Here is a 21259-nt window from a genome sequence, read left to right on the forward strand (position 1 = left end):
TGTTAATGCACAGAGCATTAATAAAATTGATGTTGGATGTCACAGGCATTGTGTAGCCCAAGACTACATTCTTTTTTTGGGAAATTAGGAAAATTATATTGGGGTGTGTGCAGTGTTTTTAGGTGTGAGTATGTATGTATGTGTGAGTGTGTGTGCATACATGTATATGATTGTATTTACAAACTGGAGTATGTGTGTTTGTGTGTGTGTATTTGTGTATGTATGTGCCTACATGTGTATGGTTGTGCTTACAAACTAGAGTATGTGTGTTTATGTGTGTGTATTTGTGTATGTATGTGCCTACATGTGTATGGTTGTGCTTACAAACTGGAGTATGTGTGTTTTAAAGTACTGTATAGTGAAGTACTTTGCTCTGCAGTTCAGTTGTTGTGATGCTCTGTAGTCAGTGTGATATAATACAGGGCAATACATCTGATGCAGGGCTCTCCAGTTTAGTTGAAGTGATGCTCTGCAGTCAGTGTGATATAATACTGAGTAATAAAGCTGTTTCCGAGCTCTGCAGTTTAGTTGAAGTGATGTTCTGCAGTCAGTGTGATATAATACAGAACAATAAAGCTAGTGCAAGGCTCTGCAGATTATTTGATGTGATGCTCTGCAGTCAGTGTGATATAATACTGAGTAATAAAGCTGGTTCCGAGCTCTGCAGTTTAGTTGAAGTGATGTTCTGCAGTCAGTGTGATATAATACAGAACAATAAAGCTAGTGCAAGGCTCTGCAGATTATTTGATGTGATGCTCTGCAGTCAGTGTGATATAATACTGAGTAATAACGCTGGTGCAGAGCTCTGCAGTCGGTGTGATAATACTGAGCAATAAAGCTGGTGTTCTGCCCCTTACCCTATGTGTGATATTCTTCAGATATAGCTACACAAAAGCATACCTTCCTTGTTATGAATAATGAAAACAACTTTACAATATATTTTCATTATTTATTTTGCCCCTTTCATGTAATTTAGCACTGAAAGTTGAGCAATTGCTAATTATAAGAACATGGAATGCACCTTGCTGACTTCTCAAGGCTAAACCTGCTACATATATGTATGTTTAGTGGATAACGGCTACAAAACACTGCACACTGACGACCAGGGTTGTCAAACCCTGCGCCAGTCACTTGTTTGTCACAGAAATTATCAGACCCCTTCTACTGTCACTAATATGTCACAATCTAGCCACGCCAGGAAAGCTTGTGATTTAGTTCAGTGGTTGCAAGGGTTAACAACACTCTTTAGTCTGTACTAGCTATAAAAAAAAATGCCTAAAACTCCCCTTTAATGCCACCCACACTAAACTAACTATAATATCTAGCTGCCACCACTTATGATTTATTAAAGAGAAAATCCTAAGGAAAAACCCAGACTTACACTTAAAAATCGTCGCCCGCAAAAGTCGGCGACGCCAATATGTGCGCGGGTTTGGTATCCTATATACGGCGTAACCTAGAAGTTACGCGCTTATATTTCTGCCGTCGCCCGTAGTTTTTTGGGCCATAGGCAGGTATACCAAACCCGCGCAGTTTGGTATCCAATATACAGCGTAAGGACTTACGTGGCGAAAATGGAGAAATCTTACTCCATTTTCACCTCGCCACAAAAAGCAGCCATAAGAAGCCTTACGCTGACTATTGGAGCCCCGTAACTCCCTAAACTGGCTGCTAAATAAACCTAACACCTAACGCATGCGCAATGTCTATCTCCCGGTCAACCGCGATCCCCCGCCGCAATCCCTAATAAAGTATTTAACCCCTAAACCGCCGCCATCTACATAAACTAACCCCCTACTGTGAACCCCTAAAACCGCCACCATCTAACTGATCTATCCCCTAATGTGAACCCCTTACACTGCCGCCATCTATATTAAAATTATTAACCCCTAATTTAATCTACCTACCCCACCGCCAGCTATATTAACCCTAAGTATATTATAGTTAATATAGTTATTACATTATATATATATTAACTATATTAACCCTAATTATATTTGGGTTAATATAGTTACTATAGTATTTATATAAACTATATTAACTCTATCTAACCCTAACACCCCTAACTAAATTCTTATTAAATAAATCTAATTCATATTATAAACTAAAATATTCCTATTTAAATCTAAATACTTACCTATAAAATAAACTCTAAGATAGCTACAATGTAATTAATAATTACATTGTAGCTATGTTAGGGTTTATATTTATTTTACAGGTAAATTGTTAATTATTTTAACTAGGTATAATAGCTATTAAATAAATATTAACTATTTAATAGCTACCTAGTTAAAATAATTACCCAATTACCTGTAAAATAAATCCTAACCTAAGTTACAAATACACCTACACTATCAATAAATTAAATAAACTACAAATATCTATCTAAAAATACAATTAAATAAACTAAACTAAATTACAAAAATAATAACTAAACTAAATTACAAAAAAAACAAACACTAAATTACAAAAAATAAAAAAAAGATTACAAGATTTTTAAGCTAATTACACCTATTCTAAGCCCCCTAATAAAATAATAAAGCCCCCCAAAATAAAAAAATTCCCTACCCTATTCTAAATTAAAAAAAGTTCAAAGCTCTTTTACCTTACCAGCCATTAAAAGGGCCTTTTGTGGGGACATGCCCCAAAGAAAACTGCTCTTTTGCCTGAAAAAAAAAAAACACAATACCACCCCCCAACATTACAACCCACCACCCACATACCCCTAATCTAACCCAAACCCCCCTTAAATAAACCTAACACTACCCCCCTGAAGATCTCCCTACCTTGTATTCACCCAGCCGGGCCGAACTCCTCATCCGATCCGGGCGATGTCTTCCAGCAAGCGGCAGTAAAGTCTTCTTCCATCCGGGCGATGTCTTCAAGCAAGCGGCAGAGAGTCTTCTTCCATCGGCGATGTCTTCAAGCAAATCGGCATCTTCAATCTTCTTTCTTCGCTCCTCCGCCGCGGAGCATCCATCCGGCACGACGACTTCCCGACGAATGAGGTTCCTTTAAATGACGTCATCCAAGATGGCGTCCGTCGAATTTCGATTGGCTGATAGGATTCTATCAGCCAATCGGAATTAAGGTAGAAAAATCTGATTGGCTGATTGAATCAGCCAATCAGATTCAAGTTCAATCCGATTGGCTGAACCAGTTAAATAAATATAAACCCTAACATAGCTATAATGTAATTATTAATTATATTGTAGCTATCTTAGGGTTTATTTTATAGGTAAGTATTTAGATTTAAATAGGAATATTTTAATTAATAATATTAATATTAGATTTATTTTAATAAGAGTTTAGTTAGGGATGTTAGAGTTAGATAGGGTTGTTATACTTATAATAACAATATTAACTATATTAACCCTAATATAATTAGGGTTAATATAGTTAATATATATAATAATTATATTAACTGTATTAACCCTAATATAATTAGGGTTAATATAGTTAATATAGCTGGCGGCGGTGTAGGGGGATTAGATTAGGGGTTAATAATTTTAAAATAGATAGCGGCGGGGTAGGGGCTCACTTTAGAGGGTTATAGATTTAATATAGCTGGCAGCGGTTTAGGGGTTAATAACTTTATTAGGTTGCGGCGGGGTTTGGGAGCGGCGGTTTAGGGGTTAATACATATTTTATTGTTAGGATAGTGAGGGGGGATAGCGGATAGAGGGTTAGACGTGTCGGGCTATGTTAGGGAGGCGTGTTAGACAGTGCGGGTGATTTAGACTTTAGTCAGGTTTTGTAGGCGCCGGCAGTTTCTAACGTGGCGTAAGTCACTGGCGACGCCAGAAATTTGTACTTGCGCAGATTTCTGGACATCGCTGGTTTGTCAGACTTACGGCACTGTATATGGGATAGCATCTGACGGCGCCGTATATGGGATAGCTCGAGTTGTGAGCTGAAACTGTGGGCGACGCGGGTTCCCTCGCTTGCGCCGCAAACTACGATCTATATCGGATCGCGCCCATACAGTTCTAATACTCCAGTCTATTTCAGTAACGTGGTTCAAATATTAGACGAAGGCCAAAGCTTAATAAAGAAATTTTTTATTATGCCAAAAATATTATGCACAATGCATTATTAATAAAAAGTTGTTACGTGTAAAATTACACACAGCAAACAATTTTTAAAATAAAAAAGGAGAGAAAAAAAAACAGATTTAATACTAGTCTCAAGATCTGTGCCAGGGAGATGACATGAAGCAATGGGTCCTTACTCCCTTTAGTGACAGCTTCCCTTGTAAGAATGACAATTTCAGTGTTAAAACACAAGACCCTTAAACCTTTTTTAGGAGATTAGGTTGCTTGCCCAACCCTCTTTGCAGGGGCTGAGAAGCCCCTTATCTTTTACAACTGTCAATAAACTAAGTTTTTGCCTGAAATTATAGAACACATAATTTCTGCTAGATACATCCATTTTCATATAGACAGAAAGGCAATCTCTTATTTACATTGTGATAATCAATTTGATACCAAATATGACACGGTTGTTATATTTACCTTCATCTAATTTCATAACATGTTTTAAACACATATCTAGCTTATACCCATGTCCCTTTATTGACCTTATCAGTTTCTGTAAAGAGGCACTGTTCTCTGGCTCTAAATAAGACACTTTTTATGGCCTGAATGCACCAATGCCTATATGATAACATTTATTCAAGTGGAACTCTGAAACAATTTATAATGGGGTCTGGTTTTATCAGAAAAAAAAAAAAAAAAACAAACACAGGACACAGTTCTTCTTGAAAAAAAAACAAAATTTTTTTTTTTAGCTCACAGGCTAAAGAGAATTAATCCCTTGGCAGCTAAATTATGAGGTATTCATGACACCTCCCCCAATAAGAGACGCAAAAGGGGGTGGCCATAAGCCACTCCAGCTGCATATCAAAGAGGGCACACCTCCTGGCGTGAAAGACCATCAGCGTTACCATGCATACTGCCATTTTTATGTTGTATGGTAAACTCATGTTGTTGTAGAGCTAGGTTCCACCTGAGGAGTTTACCATTTGAGCCAGCTACCCTATGTAACCAGTGTAAGGGGTTGTGGTCAGTTATAACTGTAAACTGTCCATACAGATAAGTCTGTAGCTTTTGCAAGACCCTCTTTCTCCACAGTGGCATATGCCACTTCTCGTGGAAATAATTTCCTGCTGAGGTACACAATGGGGTGCTCCTCACCTTTCTTATCCACCTGACTCAGCACATCACCTAGCCCATAGTTAGAAGCATCCATTTGCACTACGAATATCCTGTGTAAATCAGGGGCCTATAGTACAGGGAAGTCAGTAAGGGCAATTTTCAATGAATTAAAAGCCCTGTCACACTCAGGGGTCCATTTGACTGTTTGAGGTAGGCTTTTTTGTAAGGTCTGTTAGGGGTTTGGCTATGGTACTATAGTGTGGCACAAACTTTCTATAGTAACCTGCGGTACCCAGGAAGGACATAACCTGTTTCTTTGTCTTAGGGGTGGGCCAGGCCATTATGGCTTCAGTTTTACTTGGCTCGGGGCACAGTACCCCTACTCCCACCAGGTGACCCAAGTACTGGACCTTATCTGGCTTTATTGTTAGCCCATCAGTGGCTATTCGGTACAACACACTTGTTAAATGTGTGAGGTGTTCCTCCCAGGTATCATTGAAGACTGCAATATAATCCAGGTATGCAACAGCTTGCCCCTCTAACAAGTGGTTAACTAGTCATTAGAATGTGGCAGGGGCATTTTGCCATCCCAAAGGGCATCACTTGAAATTCATACAACCCAAAAGGAGTGATAAAGGCAGACCTCTCTCTCACATTCAGTCTGCCACTTCACATCCTCACACAGAAGTTGGGATCCTTCTGACACTGGTGCAGACAAGCACATATCTTCCTTCTGCCATTTATCCCATATATCCTGTCTTTCCACAGGGGACTCAATTGGTTCTGGCCACATCACCGCTGCCACCAATTTGTGACGACCAGGGTTATCCAACCCTGCACCAGTCACTTGTTTGGTACAGAAAGGGTTATCAGACCCCTTTCTACTGTCACTAATATTTCACAATCTAGCCACGCAAGCTTGTGATTTAGTTCAGTGGTTGCAAGGGTTAAAAACACTCTTTAGTCTGTACTAGGCATAAAAGAAATGCCCAAAACTACCCTTTAATGCCACCCACACTAAACTAACTATAATATCTAGCTGCCACCACTTATGATTTATTAAAGGGAAAATTCTAAGGACAAACCCAGACTTACACATTAACTCTCAGAATACAATTTAGCAGAAAATAACCTAAAATATACAGTTCTAATACTCCAGTCTCTTTCAGTAACGTGGTTCAAATATTAGAGAAAAGGCCAAAGCTTAATAAGTTAATTATTTATTATGCCAAAAATTATTATGCACAATACATTATTAATAAAAAGTTGTTACAAGAAAAATTACACACAAGCAAACAGTTTTTAAATTAAAAAAAGTAGAAAAAACAGATTTAATACTTTACTAGTCTCAAGATCTGCTCCAGAGAGATGGTATTAAGCAATGGGTCCTTACTCCGTTTAGTGACGGCTTCCCTTGTAAGAATGACAATTTCAGCGTTAAAACACAAGACCCTTATACCTTTTTCAGGAGATCAGGTTGCTTGCCCAACCCTCTTTGCAGGGGCTGAGAAGCCCCTTATCTTTTACGACCGTCAATAAACTAAGTTTTTGCCTGAAATTATAGAACACATAATTTCTGCTAGATACATCCATTTTCATATAGACAGAAAGGCAATCTCTTATTTACATTGTGATAATCAATTTGATACCAAATATGACATGGTTGTCATATTTACCTTCATCTAATGTCATAACATGTTTTAACACATATCTACCTTATACCCATATCCCTTTATTGACCTTTTCAGTTTCCGTGAAGACGCACTGTTCTTTGTCTCTAAAACAGACACTTTTACGGCCTGAATGCACCAATGCCTATATGATAACATTTATTCAAGTGGAACTCTGAAACAATTTATTATGGGGTCTGGTTTTATGACAAAAAACAAACACACAGGACACCGTTCTTCTTGAAACAACAAATCTTTTTTAGCTCACAGGCTAAAGAGAATGAACCCCTTGGCAGCTAAATCATGAGATATTTGTGACACTAACTTTATGACAGCGATTAGCCTTGTTGTCTGAAGAATAAATGACAGATTGGCTTCTACAAATAAGGCAAATGGTGGGTGGAGTTTGGTGCTACAGTAAAAAGGATGTTAATTTGTTTTACAATGTTAAAAGGAGCATTAAAGCACAATTTCCCTTTCATGTTTCAGATAGAACATACAATATTAAAAAACTTTACATTTTAATTCTGTTATCTAATTTGCTTTTGGTATCCTTTGAAAAGCATACCTATGCAGGTGCAGGAGACGCAATATACTACTTACAGCTAGCTGCTGATTGGTGGCTGCACATATATGGCTTTTGGCATTGGCTCATTTAATGTGTTCAATTAGCACCCAGTAGTGCATTGCTGCATATTCTTCAACAAAGGATACCAAAAGAATAAAGCAAATAAAAATTAGCAGTAAATTGGACTTGCAACCTGCTAATTTAATTGTAAATTTAAGCTGCCTCTGGCGGGTTCATATATGTGCTTCTCAGGCGCATCATAGCCAAGTGCCTCACCAGCCTCTGACCTCACGCACGTCACTGTACTCCACCCAAATAGGGTTGGGAGCTCTAGAGGACCAGTAGGACTGTCATCTACAAGCTGAAAATGCCTTAAGCATCATTCCTTTTTCTTATATACTTTGCCATTTTAAAGCAGAAAAATAACCAAACTATGAAGCCTCCTGTCTTGCAATAAAATGGTGATTTTTTTTGCCTTAGTGACAACGTATAGCAAAGAAGTATAGTTTTGTTTTTATTCTGTTCCTATTGTTTTAGTTGGTTTTCCCACATGTATATATTGTATTTACTATTCCATTGTGGTGATGGTGGTGGTGTTTTTCTCTAGATACATATCCTCTTGTATCGCACAATTCATAAGCCTTATCTATTGCATTTCTTCTTTCAGTGGAAGTAGAACAGATTCCTGGTTTGTGTATTTAGCTGAATGAATGTTCCAGCATGGGATTCCTGGATTTCCTGGTCTGTCTGCTCAAGTGTTCCTTATGATGATAGTGTTCAAGATTTGCTTTGATTCAGATCTACAAAGTCAACCCATGAGGATTTTGTGTTTTCCTTTGCTTTGGGACTCCTCTTGCTACTGGGTGATGGCATTGCAAAGAAAAGAGGAAGTAGAGACACTGGTCCTTGAGTTTGATACATAGTGCTGTGATTTTATTGGTTGTTCATTTTTTCTGCTATGATGTCACTCTGTCTTTGCTGCTGTTGGGATTCAATAAACAATTGAATGCAAAATACTCACCTCCTGACTTTAATCTAGATTATTTGGTCACCAATGATAGAATAATCAGGATTTAATATACAAAAGTGTGATTAAATTCCTGAATCCATTGTGATATGGATGGGACGTTATTACTTCTGCAATTTCTTAACAAATAAGGGAAAACCAGCACTACAATCCAAAAAAGTGGGGAAAACGTATCAAATAAAAATATTTATATGAGATAAGGTGCTTATCCTCCAAAAATAACAATTAAATTACACAAAAAGAACATTTATGCTTACCCGATAAAATGTATTTCTTCTTAGACACGATGAGACCACGGATTATCATCATTACTTATTGGATATTGACCTCCTGGTTAGCAGGAGGAGGCAAAGAGCACCACAGCAGAGCTGTTAAATAGCTCCTCCCTTCCACTCCAGTCAGGTGCAGAGGTGACTGAAGTTTACAATAAATAACATGCTGTCTTAAAAGGACAGGGCGGGCCGTGGACTCATCGTGTCTAAGAAGAAACACATTTATCAGGTAAGCATAAATTGTATTTTCTTCTTAAAGACACAATGAGTCCACGGATCATCTTCATTACTTATGGGATCCAATACCCAAGCTAGAGTACATGGATGATACGCGAGGGACAAGACAGGATACCTAAACGGAAGGCACCACTGCATGAAGAACCTTTCTCCCAAAAACAGCCTCAGCCGAGGCAAAAGAATCAATCACTCGAGGAAGGAGAGCAAATGGAGGGAACAGATATGCTAGATTGAAGGACCAAGGGGCAGCCAGGGCATCTACCAGCGCCTCCTGAGGATCCCTGATGGCCTTCTGCCTGGATGCCATAAGATCCAACTCCAGCTGACCCCACTTTGAGGATCAGGCTGGAGAACAAATCCGAATGAAGTTCCCACTCCCCCGGATGAAAGGTCTGTCTGCTCAGAAAACCCGCCTCCCAGTTGTCCACCCCTGGGATATGAATTGCCGACAGACAACAAGAATGGGTCTCCGCCCACTGAATTTTTTTGGAGACCTCTGTCATCGCCAAGGAACTCCTTGTTCCTCCCTGATGATTGATGTAGACCACTGACGTTATGTTCGCAAAAGCACCACTCACACTGCAATTAAACAAACATAAACTGAAATCTCCTGGTCGCCATTGATCTAAATATAGACACCGAGAGCAAACAGACAGACTGCCTAGTTCCATTTCAATCAGCTGCTCTGTCCAATTGTTTACAGCGTTTCCTCTGTGTACTAGATGTCCCTTAACGGATCTTACACAGTTTCTATGTCAGCACCCTTATTCTAGAAAGACAATCTTGGAGCATACGCATTTGCACAGTTAAGTAAAATATGCTAGTGCCTGCGTTGTTACTGCCATCCTGTCCCCTAATAGCCCTAGGGAAATCTGAGTTCAAGTTCAATGAGGTGAAATGAAAAAATTTTACAAAGTGCCCAAACTTTTTTCTGAGATCCTTTCTCCCCCAGAAATAAAGTCAGCACTTACCTTATTTTCTGCCTGGCAGCAAGGCAGTCCTCAGGTTTAAGAGGTCCTCTCCCTCCCATGGACCTGGAAACAAACGAAAGTCCTGAGTCAATATCCCTCAGGTTTTCTTTTAGTTAGGGCAGCATCAGTATGGGAGGCGCAGTGAGAATTATGTCCCACAAGTTCCCATTGCTTTAAAGCCACCAAAAGCTCTACTGTAGAGACTGATATGGACCCAGCTACACCCTAGTACAAAGTAGCACCCTCTGGCACTACTTTAAAAATAATAAACTCTTGATTGAAGAATTTAATCTAACACCTCACTTTACCTCTTCCTTTCACTAACGTAGGCAAAGAGAATGACTGGAGTGGGAGGGAAGGGAGGAGCTATTTAACAGCTCTGCTGTGGTGCTCTTTGCCTCCTCCTGCTGACCAGGAGGTGAATATCTCATAAGTAATGAAGATGATCCGTGGACTAATCATGTCTTTAAGAAGAAAGAAAGTATGGGGGCTTACAGCACTATTCCCTACTGATAAAACATAGCTTTTATTTATAAAAAAAATAATCATTAACAGAAGGTAATATCACATCTAAATCACTCTGCTCACATACCACCCTCCCACTGGGTAAGGTTATATAATAGTAAGGTTATATAGTACTGAAATAAGCAGAGTAAAGAAAACAGAAAAGGTTAAAAAAGAAATCACACTAATCCCAAAGAGTCCTGGCCGATATACTGGAACCTCGACATCAGGTGGGATAGTGGAGAGGCAAGGAGAAAAAAAAAAAAAAAAGATAGTTCGGTCCTACCCAGCCTTTTTCAATACTAAAATGTATTTTCTTATTCATTCTGCTTTTTTCCAGTACTATGTAACCTTATCCAGTGGGAGGGTGGTATGTGAGCAGGGTGAATAGATGTGATATTCCCTTCTGTTATTGATTTTAATTTATAAATAAAGGCTATGTTTTATCAATAGGGAATAGTACTGTAAGCCTCCATACTTTATCTCGTGAAATTTAATTCTCCAATTTCTTGCAATAAGTATTTCTCCACTATTGCACCCTACATTAAACATTTTTTTGCTGTGGAATAGTAATTTTTTTGGCAATTATATAAAGGTATAGTGATCCTAAACTAGTTTGGCGATTTCTGTTGCTACTTTTGACCAAGTGGTTGTTAGCTTAGGGCATTGTCACCAAATATATGTCATATGTCCTACTTGTCCCCCACATCTCTATCACATTTCTTAAAAAAAGATAAAAAAAATTATTTTTACATCTAGATGTTAAGTACTATTTTTGCAGGTTTTCAGAGAATGAAGACTTGGTTACTCTGGCAAAAAATAGGATGAGTCAATAAAAGATAAATCCACATTCAATTCTGTACAACATCTATCTTTATAGATAGAATGTATCCAAGGCTAACTTGCTGTAGCAATGTGTAGGCAATAAGAGATTGGGGATGTCAGGTGCGGGTGAATGTCAACAAAGGGTTTCAAAGGTTGTTAAAGACTAACATATTTCTCTTATCAATTTGAAATTATACATAGGAATAACATTGGTAATACACAAGCCAGCTTTTAAAGCCTGTAAATTCCGATTCTATCAATTGTTCCATTGAAAATAGTTCATGTTCGTCGCCAAAGTGACAGGTCATTAACGTTCTATGAGGAAATCTTAGCCATTTACTGTAATCTACTAACCCAGGTATAAATTCTCTATTATGTACAAGTGGTGTAAGTGGGTAGATTTTAGAGGAGATATAGGAATAGTCTACTATAATTCTGTCCCAAAGAAGGTAAGTTTCCTCGGATTATATGCGAAGAGTCTTACCTCTTTCTGTGGGAATCAAGCACAATGCACCCAGGTGAAGTATCCCTGCTATATCATGTTCAAACCAAACCCATATTTAAATTTTTATAGTTTGTAAACCAATAGATTATTCTTTTTAAGTGGACAGCTTGCCTGTACTTTATTAAATAAGGCACCCCTAGTGCACCTACCTTCAAAAGGAGTGCACATATGACTCCTATATTCCTGGCACATTTATTGTCCCAAATAAATTCTAATATGTTGGATTATAGAGAAGATAAGAAGTTATATGGTAATGTCATTAGGAGGTGTTTGCAATAGATATAATAAATACAGAAATCTTATGCAGCCATGAAATCCGTTTTCTTCTTCACGACAAGAGACCTGTAATAATTGATGAAGACTTTTATAAATGGAGAACATCTTATCTTTAGTAGTAGTTAAAAATATCCCTAAGTACTTCAATTTCTGACGCGGCAAGCAAAATGGGCATATTCACCTAACTTGTTGTTCCTCACTGATGAGACTGATATTTAAGATTTGACTTTCTCATTGATAAAGAAGTTAGAGACCTTTCCAAACGTATCAAGTTATTGGTATCAAAGTTAGGGGTTTTGGTATGCATAGAAGGACATCATCTGCATACATCATAATCATATGGTGGGAATCGGCTATTTTTAGACCTTTAATATCTGGAATTTTTTTAATTTTCAATGCTGAGGGTTCAATTGCACATGCAAATAATAACGGGGATACAGGACATCTGTCTAGTTCCCTTTGAAATAAGAAAATGTTCAGATAGGGATCCATTTACTCATACTCTAGCTGACGGGGATGAGTATATTACAAAACATTTTGCAAGGACATCGGACCCCAGTTCCATTCCGTTATGCACTGCTCTTAAAAATTGCCAGTAGATGTGGTCCAACAGTTTTTCCACAAACAGTTGTCCTATTATAACTCAGAATCAAGTATCTGGTATCTTTACAACAGCCATGGTAATTAGAGAGGGTCATTTGAAGAAACTGTCTACTAATGTAATGAGACTCAAGCGTATTTCCATAAAAAAAAAACAAAAAAAAAACAAATTGAGATAATATTTCTGTAAAAACTGTATAGATTAGTCAAGAAATTATATAATCTATCTATATCAGACTTGACAAACATATTTTAAAATGTAGGAGCCAAACTTTTGACACTTATAAAAAAAATAACATAAAAAATGAAAATCTATGCTTAAAATTACTTTCGGGGGGGTCCAGGCAGCACCAGGAGAGGACAGAAAATCAGAGATCTCTAGCCTAAGATTCTAACTGTCTCAAATTTCATAGAAACCAAACAGCATATGTTGTAAAATACTGTTCAAACCACCTAAATGAATACTTGCTGATCACAAAAATACCAAACTCTGGGATATTCACCTCGTCTATACCCTGATCCAGACTATTGAGGCCTTGAGACACAGGAACCTCGTCACCCTCTCTCAGCGCGCCAAATACAAAAATTAACTTTGGACAATATAATAACCAGTATATAACAATGCCTAACATGGAGGAGACTCATAAAATGGTATATGTCTTACTACAAGATCTAGATTGACAACTGGATAGCTGTTTTTCTGACTTATCAGCTACGTTAAAAGCGGCAATCTGGGGAGCGGCCAGCGATATAATGGATAACACAGAGTCAGGAGTCACACCAAAAGAGCAATCTCGGGAGTGCCTACAAATGCAGTCTTGCCAACTTCCACTCATTAACAGCTGTGGCCCGGAGTCTGGGGTTACATCTCATGACCTGCATGATCCACCTCTTGCCGTTCACTCGACAAGGAGATCTGAAAATGCGGAAACAGCTGGGAGCGATATAGCAATGTCGAGGAGGATTCTACAGAACATGACATTTCAACAACCACCCGGCACCAAATTGCACTTCACAGCAACTGAGGTGCATTTCATGCTTTTGGCCCTTGAGCAAGGAGAAGTAGCCAACGGTTATCATGAGCCACACGCGAGCAAACAGTGCTGGAGATTAAAATGGAGCCCCCTTGCGATGCAGCCGATCGGGAGGGGACCTGGAACAGTATGCGCCCCGGCAATTCCTGTCATTCCTCCACCGGTTACTCCAGATCCCTCCTGCACCTGTTTTGTCACCATGAAGTCCAGTTTTACCAGGCACTATGTGGGGCCTGGGATTGTCAACTCGGATGTCAGCGCTACAGGTGAAAGCTTGGGGTTATCCTTTAATCCTGCAGCAGACCTGCCTATTGATCATTACCGGTATCTTGTCTGTTGCAGGAGAGGAGTTTGGTAGAAGCTTTCAGTGTCTTTTGAGAGACGCTGCAGTCTCGAACGTCTGATAGTAGGCAGTTCAGACACTCTTGCTGAGCTCATCTCCTAGGACTTGCAGCTAAGACCGCCGTTTACCACTTTGATATTCTGAGACACGGGTTACAGAGGGTTAGCCTCTGTGAAAGATAAGTGCTGGACAATGACAGTAACCTGATGGGCTCCCTGCTTGTCTTTAATGTTGAAAACCCTCCTGACCATTTCTGATTTTGTCGTTTGCTTTTTTATGAGTATACAGCTTCTCTTTATTAGTTACCTATAGTATGTATGTGTTCGAAGTTGGGGTTCTGTGAACTACATACTCAGCTACAAACACAAACATATTACTGTATGCTTTGTCTTACCTTAATTACATATTCCTATAGTATGTTTCTCGCAACTTATAGAGGGCTCCAAAACTAGCATACTGAGTGTTATAGATTGAGGTGTAAATTGCATTAGCTTGAATGTTCTTTCTGACTGACAGTCCAGAGTTTTATTGGACTGACTAGAGAGACATATACAGTTCTTACGATGGGCTTGTATGCATAGAAGTAATAAGTACATTTGAATGATGATTTCTAGTGTATCATATTTTGATGTGTTGCATATTGTTAATGAAGCCCAAAGGCATGTGTTGGAGAACCCTAACTTCTACAGTAAGTGCTAAACATGATACCCTGCACTACCTTTAGAAAACAGATATTTAGGGGTTTCAACCTACTTATAGGGGTATAAGAGCAGTTTTGCCTGCAGTTAATATCCACAACCTGTACAAGAAAGTCTACATCCAAAAACAAAAAAGTATGTTACAATCATAATATCACATGCTTTTTGCCCTTCACTGAGTTTTTGCAAACTGACTGTAGCTAGTGCAGGTGTCTCCTAGCAACCACTTTAAAGGAAAAGCTGCTCCTTGGCCTTCCTGTAAAGACCACTGCCCCATTGTGGGGCTGCAACAGGAAGTAATGGACCCTGCACAAATTAAGTTAAAAAAATAATAAAAGATTAAATCCTTTTAAAATGAAAAACTACTGTTTAGTGTTCTGTTTTATAACAACAATGAAACAGACTGTTTCATATCATTTTTAAGCTTGGGAATAATGACGCACAAATATATTTTTTTTATATATGTGCTTTCTTGAGTTTTAATGCAACTATAATTAAGCTGTAGCCCAAAAAGCCCTGAATAGTAAGATTTTGGATTGTGAGGGCAAATGTTGATTTTTGCAGTGGTGTATACAATATTTGTGGTTAATTGGGTTGGTTCTTATGTCATCATAAGGAACTGGAGTAAGATAGCTGGATTACCTGTGTTTTAAGCCTCTTCCTGCCCCCACTGTCACAGATTAGCAAGTAGTCCTGTCTGTGGCAAGCCGTGGTAGAGGCAAATATTTAGCTATGTATGTGGTAAATTGGGCATTGCAGGTAAGTTTAGTTAACCCTGTGTGTTGCAAACTGGTGACAGTGCACAGAATGAATTAACACCATCCATGACAGACTTGCAGCTAGTGGTGGATTTGGTTACCCCTGCCTGCGACAACCGTGCTCAAAACAGGTGCATGCAATAGAGAAGTGGGGGGGTGGGGGGCGGAGAAATTTAGTTTTTTTATTGTTATTAAACTTGATTTATAATTCAATTATATATATATATATATATATATAAAGTATTAAGAGGGATATTGTGATATTAGAGTAATACCACAAATCCCCTATAGGAGGCGCTAATGACTCAGGGCAGAAAATAGTACTGAAATACAATCAAAAAACCCCTTTGGTGATACCAAAAATGTAAAAAAACCTATAAAACAATATATAAAAAATAAATGGTAAAATCTGTAAAATGTAAAATATAAAACATAAAATATAATGATAGAATAAAAAATATATATATATGAGAATACAGACGTATCAATAGGTGAAATGGGAAAGATCCCAACTGAAGTCCAAATAAGTCCAAATAAATGGAAGTATAAATAGAAGGCAGCTCTCGGTCTTCACCCAAACGATGGTGTATCTTCAAAAAGAGGTTTCACTGCAAGGAAAACAGAAACAGAGGCGCCACATGTGTAGATCAATCAAAACAGACAATATCCAAGTTAGATGAGATACAGGATACTCACAAACGTGAAGGCACTCTCTTGTGCCTGTAGGAGCGGGCTGGTATTTAAACAGCAAACCAGCTAGCTGTACCAAGGGATCCCCGTCAGGATATCCTCGCAACAGTAATCCTTCACTAGATTGATTCCAGCAAAAAGGAAAAAATGTTCAGAGGGATCTACACATGTGGCGCCTCTGTTTCTGTTTTCCTTGCAGTGAAACCTCTTTTTGTATATATATATATATATATATATATATATATATATATATATATATATATATATATATATATATATATATATATATATATATATATATATATATATATATATATATATACACATACATATACACACACACATACATACACACAAACACTTTAAAATACAGTCAGGGAAATGAAATTATGTATTGAAGTTAATGCATTAATTGTACAAGCTAAAACTGTTCCTAAAATACCTGAAGCACTTTTGAGATTTAAAAGTGATTGGATAAATAGATCATTATGTCATCTTAAAAAACATTAGTAAGAGTATAATGTAAGAAATATATGATATCTTCTCATGTACACAAGAAAAATGGCTTTGGCATAAACACAGCTAAAATATGCACCTATATCTGAAGCCGTCTAGCAAAATGTAATAGACCACACCCCACACTTTGGTACCCCAAATAAGTGCAAATAGTTCTGATCCAACTGCCACATTTAATATGTATATAAGACATCTTTTTTAATCTAAGAAGCATTTCACCTCTTGACAACCACAACAAGCTGTATCCTTATATGGCAGCCAAATGGTTACAAAAGAGCAGGTGATTTTATGCCGCTCCCCGACCCCCCCCCCCCATGTTTAAAGGAACATAAAATGCAAAATTAAAATGTACATAAATGCATTTCAAGTTTGAATATAAACAATTTTACAATACACATATTAGTACTGCATAAATACACATATTAGTACTGCATAAAGTCAGCCAAATCCATATCACTGCCATCTATCTGAGGTGGTGTTTAAATGACGGTGAACGTGGCAGATGTGCACAATAAAAGCTATGAGTAAACAGAGAACTTATACTTGAAATACTTTTACTTGTGCATTGGAAGTAATTTGGGCTTTGTTTTACAATATAGAAATGCATGCACATTTCACCCATGAATGATGTCTCATTAAAAGGATAAAAAGATCAAAACTGAAATGTACATGTGTAATTTAAATTTGAAATAGAAACCTTTTTGCTATATAATTCCATTAGCAAAAATGCTTCTAATAAAAATAATTACTGTTTCAGTGGCATACATAAATATGCTACACGTGACCAGACGATCAGGATTCAAACACCATGCTTGCCCACTGCTGGCAATGGTGTGTATGGTTTCAATGAAGGCAATTTGTGTCATACAAGCCACCACTTACTCTGACAAGGTGTGGTATTTGCTGGTATAATGGCCTGAAAAATGCCTCTGAAAAACAGCAATACATTTTACAAGAAGATTTTAATGGGAATATAATGTAAAAATATTTATATTTAAAATTGAACTGCATCCATTAACATTTAAAATGTCAACCTTTCTGTCCCTTTAAGGCATGTGCCAAAGTAATTTTAAGGAACATGAAAATCAAAATTAAACTTCCATGGCTCCAATAACACATTTGTTTTGTTAATCCATTTTACACTTTTTTAAAAAGCCTTTAAAGAATGTTTTAATTACACAATTTGCATCACAAAAACAAATATAACAATTTTGTAACAGTTTTCGGTCTTTCAAATTATTATATGCAGAATGCAAACCGCTACTTTACTAAGTCTGCATTTTAGTGTAAACGGGTAAGTGTAATAAAATGTTCAGATCCAATATTTATAAAATACATATTGTAATCCATTACTCCTTAATTTAGTAAGAAAATGTATTTCACCCACAATTAGGCTATAAATCTTAAAAAGAAAAAAGGGTCAGTTCTGCAAAACTAAAACAAGAATGCATAGGTCAGCGTTCATCTCTATACAAAATCCTACTTCAGGATTCAAAGGTTAATTCTGCAACAACAACAAACAAGCAGGGGTGATTAGGTCAGCTTTCTTCTTTCACTTGCCTGTTTCCAGACTCTAGTATCTGCGCCACTAAAATGATCAAGTCTTTGCACAAACCAACGATCCTGTACAGAAACCAGATTTACAACTGCTCTCCCGTGGTGTCTATTAAATGACAAACCATTTGAAAATAAAGCCCATAAAGAAATAAGGAGCGGAAGCAAACAAGCCATATCTAACGCTACACACAGAGAACGTGCCAGCTGCTTGCTCAGTCATATGACTTTTATCAGCTGACTCACACTGCAAATCAGTGTCTGTCTTCTAAATTCCCAATTCCTCTTTTTTTTTTTGTCTGAATGTTGCAATTTTCACTTCGCTTTATGGTTGTGCAGCTCTTAGTTTTTGTGTTTTATTTATAAATCCAAATCCATTTAGTGGATTATCGTGACTGTTTTAGAACAAATATGATAGGAATACATGTCTTATGGTGTATTATAGTTATTTTTTAAGGACCACTATGCCCAAATTATAAATAACATTTTTGTTTTTATTTTACTGCATATTCAGTGACCCTACCCTACACCCTGCGTTAGGAGCTTTACGTCAAACAAAATTAAACTTTTATGATTCAGATAGAGCATGCAATTTTAAACAACTTTCCCATTTACTTCTATCAAATTTTGCTTTTTTCTTCTGCTATCTTTTATTGAATATTAAAACTAGGAAGGTTCATAAGAGCTCAGGAGTGTGCACGTGTCTTTAGTACTTTATGGCAGCTTACTTTTTCTCTCCATTAAATGGACTTTCTAAAGATGCCATTATTTTCATCATATCATATAATTTACTATAAAATTTTTTTATAAAATATGATGAAAAATTAAAAGAAAAAAAAAACACTTTTTCTAACTTTGACCCCCCAAATTCTGTTACACATCTACAACCACCAAAAAACAACCATGCCACATAGTTTCTAAAATTTGTCCTGAGTTTAGAAATACCCAATGTTTACATGTTCTTTGCTTTTTTTTTTGCAAGTTATAGGGCAATAAGTACAAGTAGCACTTTGCTATTTCCAAACCTTTTTTTTTTTTCAAAATTAGCAATAGTTACATTGTAACGCTGACAATCTGTCAGGAATCCCTGAATAACCCTTAACATTTATATATGTTTTTTTAGTAGACAACCCAAAGTATTGATCTAGGCCCATTTTGTTATATTTTATGCCACCATTTCACCGCCAAATACGATCAAATAAAAAAAAAAAACTTAACTTTTTCACAAACTTTAAGTTCTTCACTGAAATTATTTACAAACAGCTTGTGCAATTATGGCACAAATGGTTGTAAATGCTTCTCTGGGATCCCCTTTGTTCAGAAATAGCAGACATATATGGCTTTGGCATTGCTTTTTGGTAATTTGAAGGCCGCTAAATACCACTGCACAGTATTATGCCCAGAAGTGAAGTGGTTAATTAGGTAGCTTGTAGGGTTAATTTTAGCTTTAATGTAGAGTTCAACCTCCCACCTGACACCTCCCACCTCCTGATCCTTCCCTGACCCCTCTCAAACAGCTCTTTTCCCTTCCCCGCCCCACAATTGTCACCCCATCTTAAGTACTGGCAGAAAGTCTGCCAGTACTAAAATAAAAGGCTTTTTTTTATATTTTTTATATATATATATATTATGCAGTGTAGGATCCCCCCTTAGCCCCCAACCTCCCCTATCCCCCCAAACATCTCTCTAACCCTCCCACCTCTACCTATTTACCACCATCTTGGGTACTGGCAGCTGTCTGCCAGTAACTAGTTTGCTAAAAACAAACCATTTTTTATAAAAAATAAAATAAAAAAAGCACTTTTTTCTGTAGTGTAGCTGCCCCTGTCAATATGCTACCCCCCTCCCAGAACCCTTTCCTAACACTTATTTCCCCCCTCTCCCTCCTTTACTCTCTCAACATTTGCCGTAGTGTAGCGGTCTCACCCGCTCCCGCTACCTCACCTTGCTCCCACCCCCTCACGCTCGCTCCCACCCCCTCACACCCGCTCACGGACCTATCATGATTGCACACCAGACCGCCACCAGCCTCCTATCCCTACCACGCCACCAACGATCGGCATCATCGCTGGCCGATGCAGATAGGGCCACAGAGTGTATTGCAGGATGCCTCACTATCAAGGCATCGCTGCAATACCATGAAAGCGTGCCAGGTCGTTTTTTGTAGGATGTGTCTGGCATGTCCTCGGTCATTAAGGGGTTAAAGTGATGATAAATTCTAGCGTTTCAAAAATGCTAAAATTTACCATCACTAAAAATAAAGGTGACCTTCATTCAACAGTTTAAAAAAACTGATGAAAAGGAACCTTTATTTCTCCGCAGCTTCAGAGCTAACCTAAGCACATTCGGCCGCCCACGGCACAGCTCAGTTTTTTGTCATTAATGTGACGTTACCACCTTTTAGCCATTAGCTGAGCTTACCCTATGAAAAATTGAGCTGTGCCGTGGGCGGCCGGAGACGCTCAGGTTAGCGCTGAAGCCGCACCAAAATAAAGGTACCTAATAATCAGTTTGTTTTTAACACAGATGGATGAAGGTCGCCTTTATATTTAGTGATGGCAAATCCTAGTGTTTTTGAAACACTAGTATTTACCATAGCTTTAATGGGGCAGTAATCATATAGTGCTCCATTTATCAAGCTGTGAGATCTGCCCGCCAGTTGGCATTGTAGGCACTGCAGCACGTAGAGAGTATAGGGAGTGTGGAGAGTTAAAAACGATACTTGCCAGCTGTCACTATTGTCCAGTCACAGTCATTGGCTCCTGTCCCATTGCACAGTAAAATTTTGCCTAAAGTGTGGGCTTGGCATCGATGTCTATCGTTAAGGGAATCAGACATGATGTTGTAGGTCTTATGTATGTGTTTGCTTGTACAATGTGGCACAGGCCAGGCTCAATGTATTGTGCTGTCCAGGTCTGAGAATGCAATGACACTCTCCCCAGTATTAACATTACTGATTAGCATATCAACCTACTAGCCCGGCTGCTTACCTTACTAAGCCTACCTACGTACCTGCATGCAACCAATGCTTAGCACAATTGTGCAATAAGTGGGA

The 21259-nt window shown here is 38.0% G+C and overlaps 1 protein-coding gene across 1 annotated transcript in view; it reads right to left on the bottom strand.

The window, feature by feature from the left end:
* Positions 1-18420, bottom strand: part of LOC128656199 (putative serine protease K12H4.7) — a 655842-nt gene extending 637422 nt beyond the window's left edge. Inside the window, 1 exon segment of the mRNA XM_053709971.1 lies at positions 18211-18420. Coding sequence (XP_053565946.1) covers positions 18211-18381 — 171 coding nt within the window. The 5' untranslated portion in view covers positions 18382-18420.
* Positions 18421-21259: the final 2839 nt, after the last annotated feature.

Source organism: Bombina bombina, chromosome 4, assembly GCF_027579735.1.
Source record: "Bombina bombina isolate aBomBom1 chromosome 4, aBomBom1.pri, whole genome shotgun sequence".
NCBI classification, from domain to species: domain Eukaryota; kingdom Metazoa; phylum Chordata; class Amphibia; order Anura; family Bombinatoridae; genus Bombina; species Bombina bombina.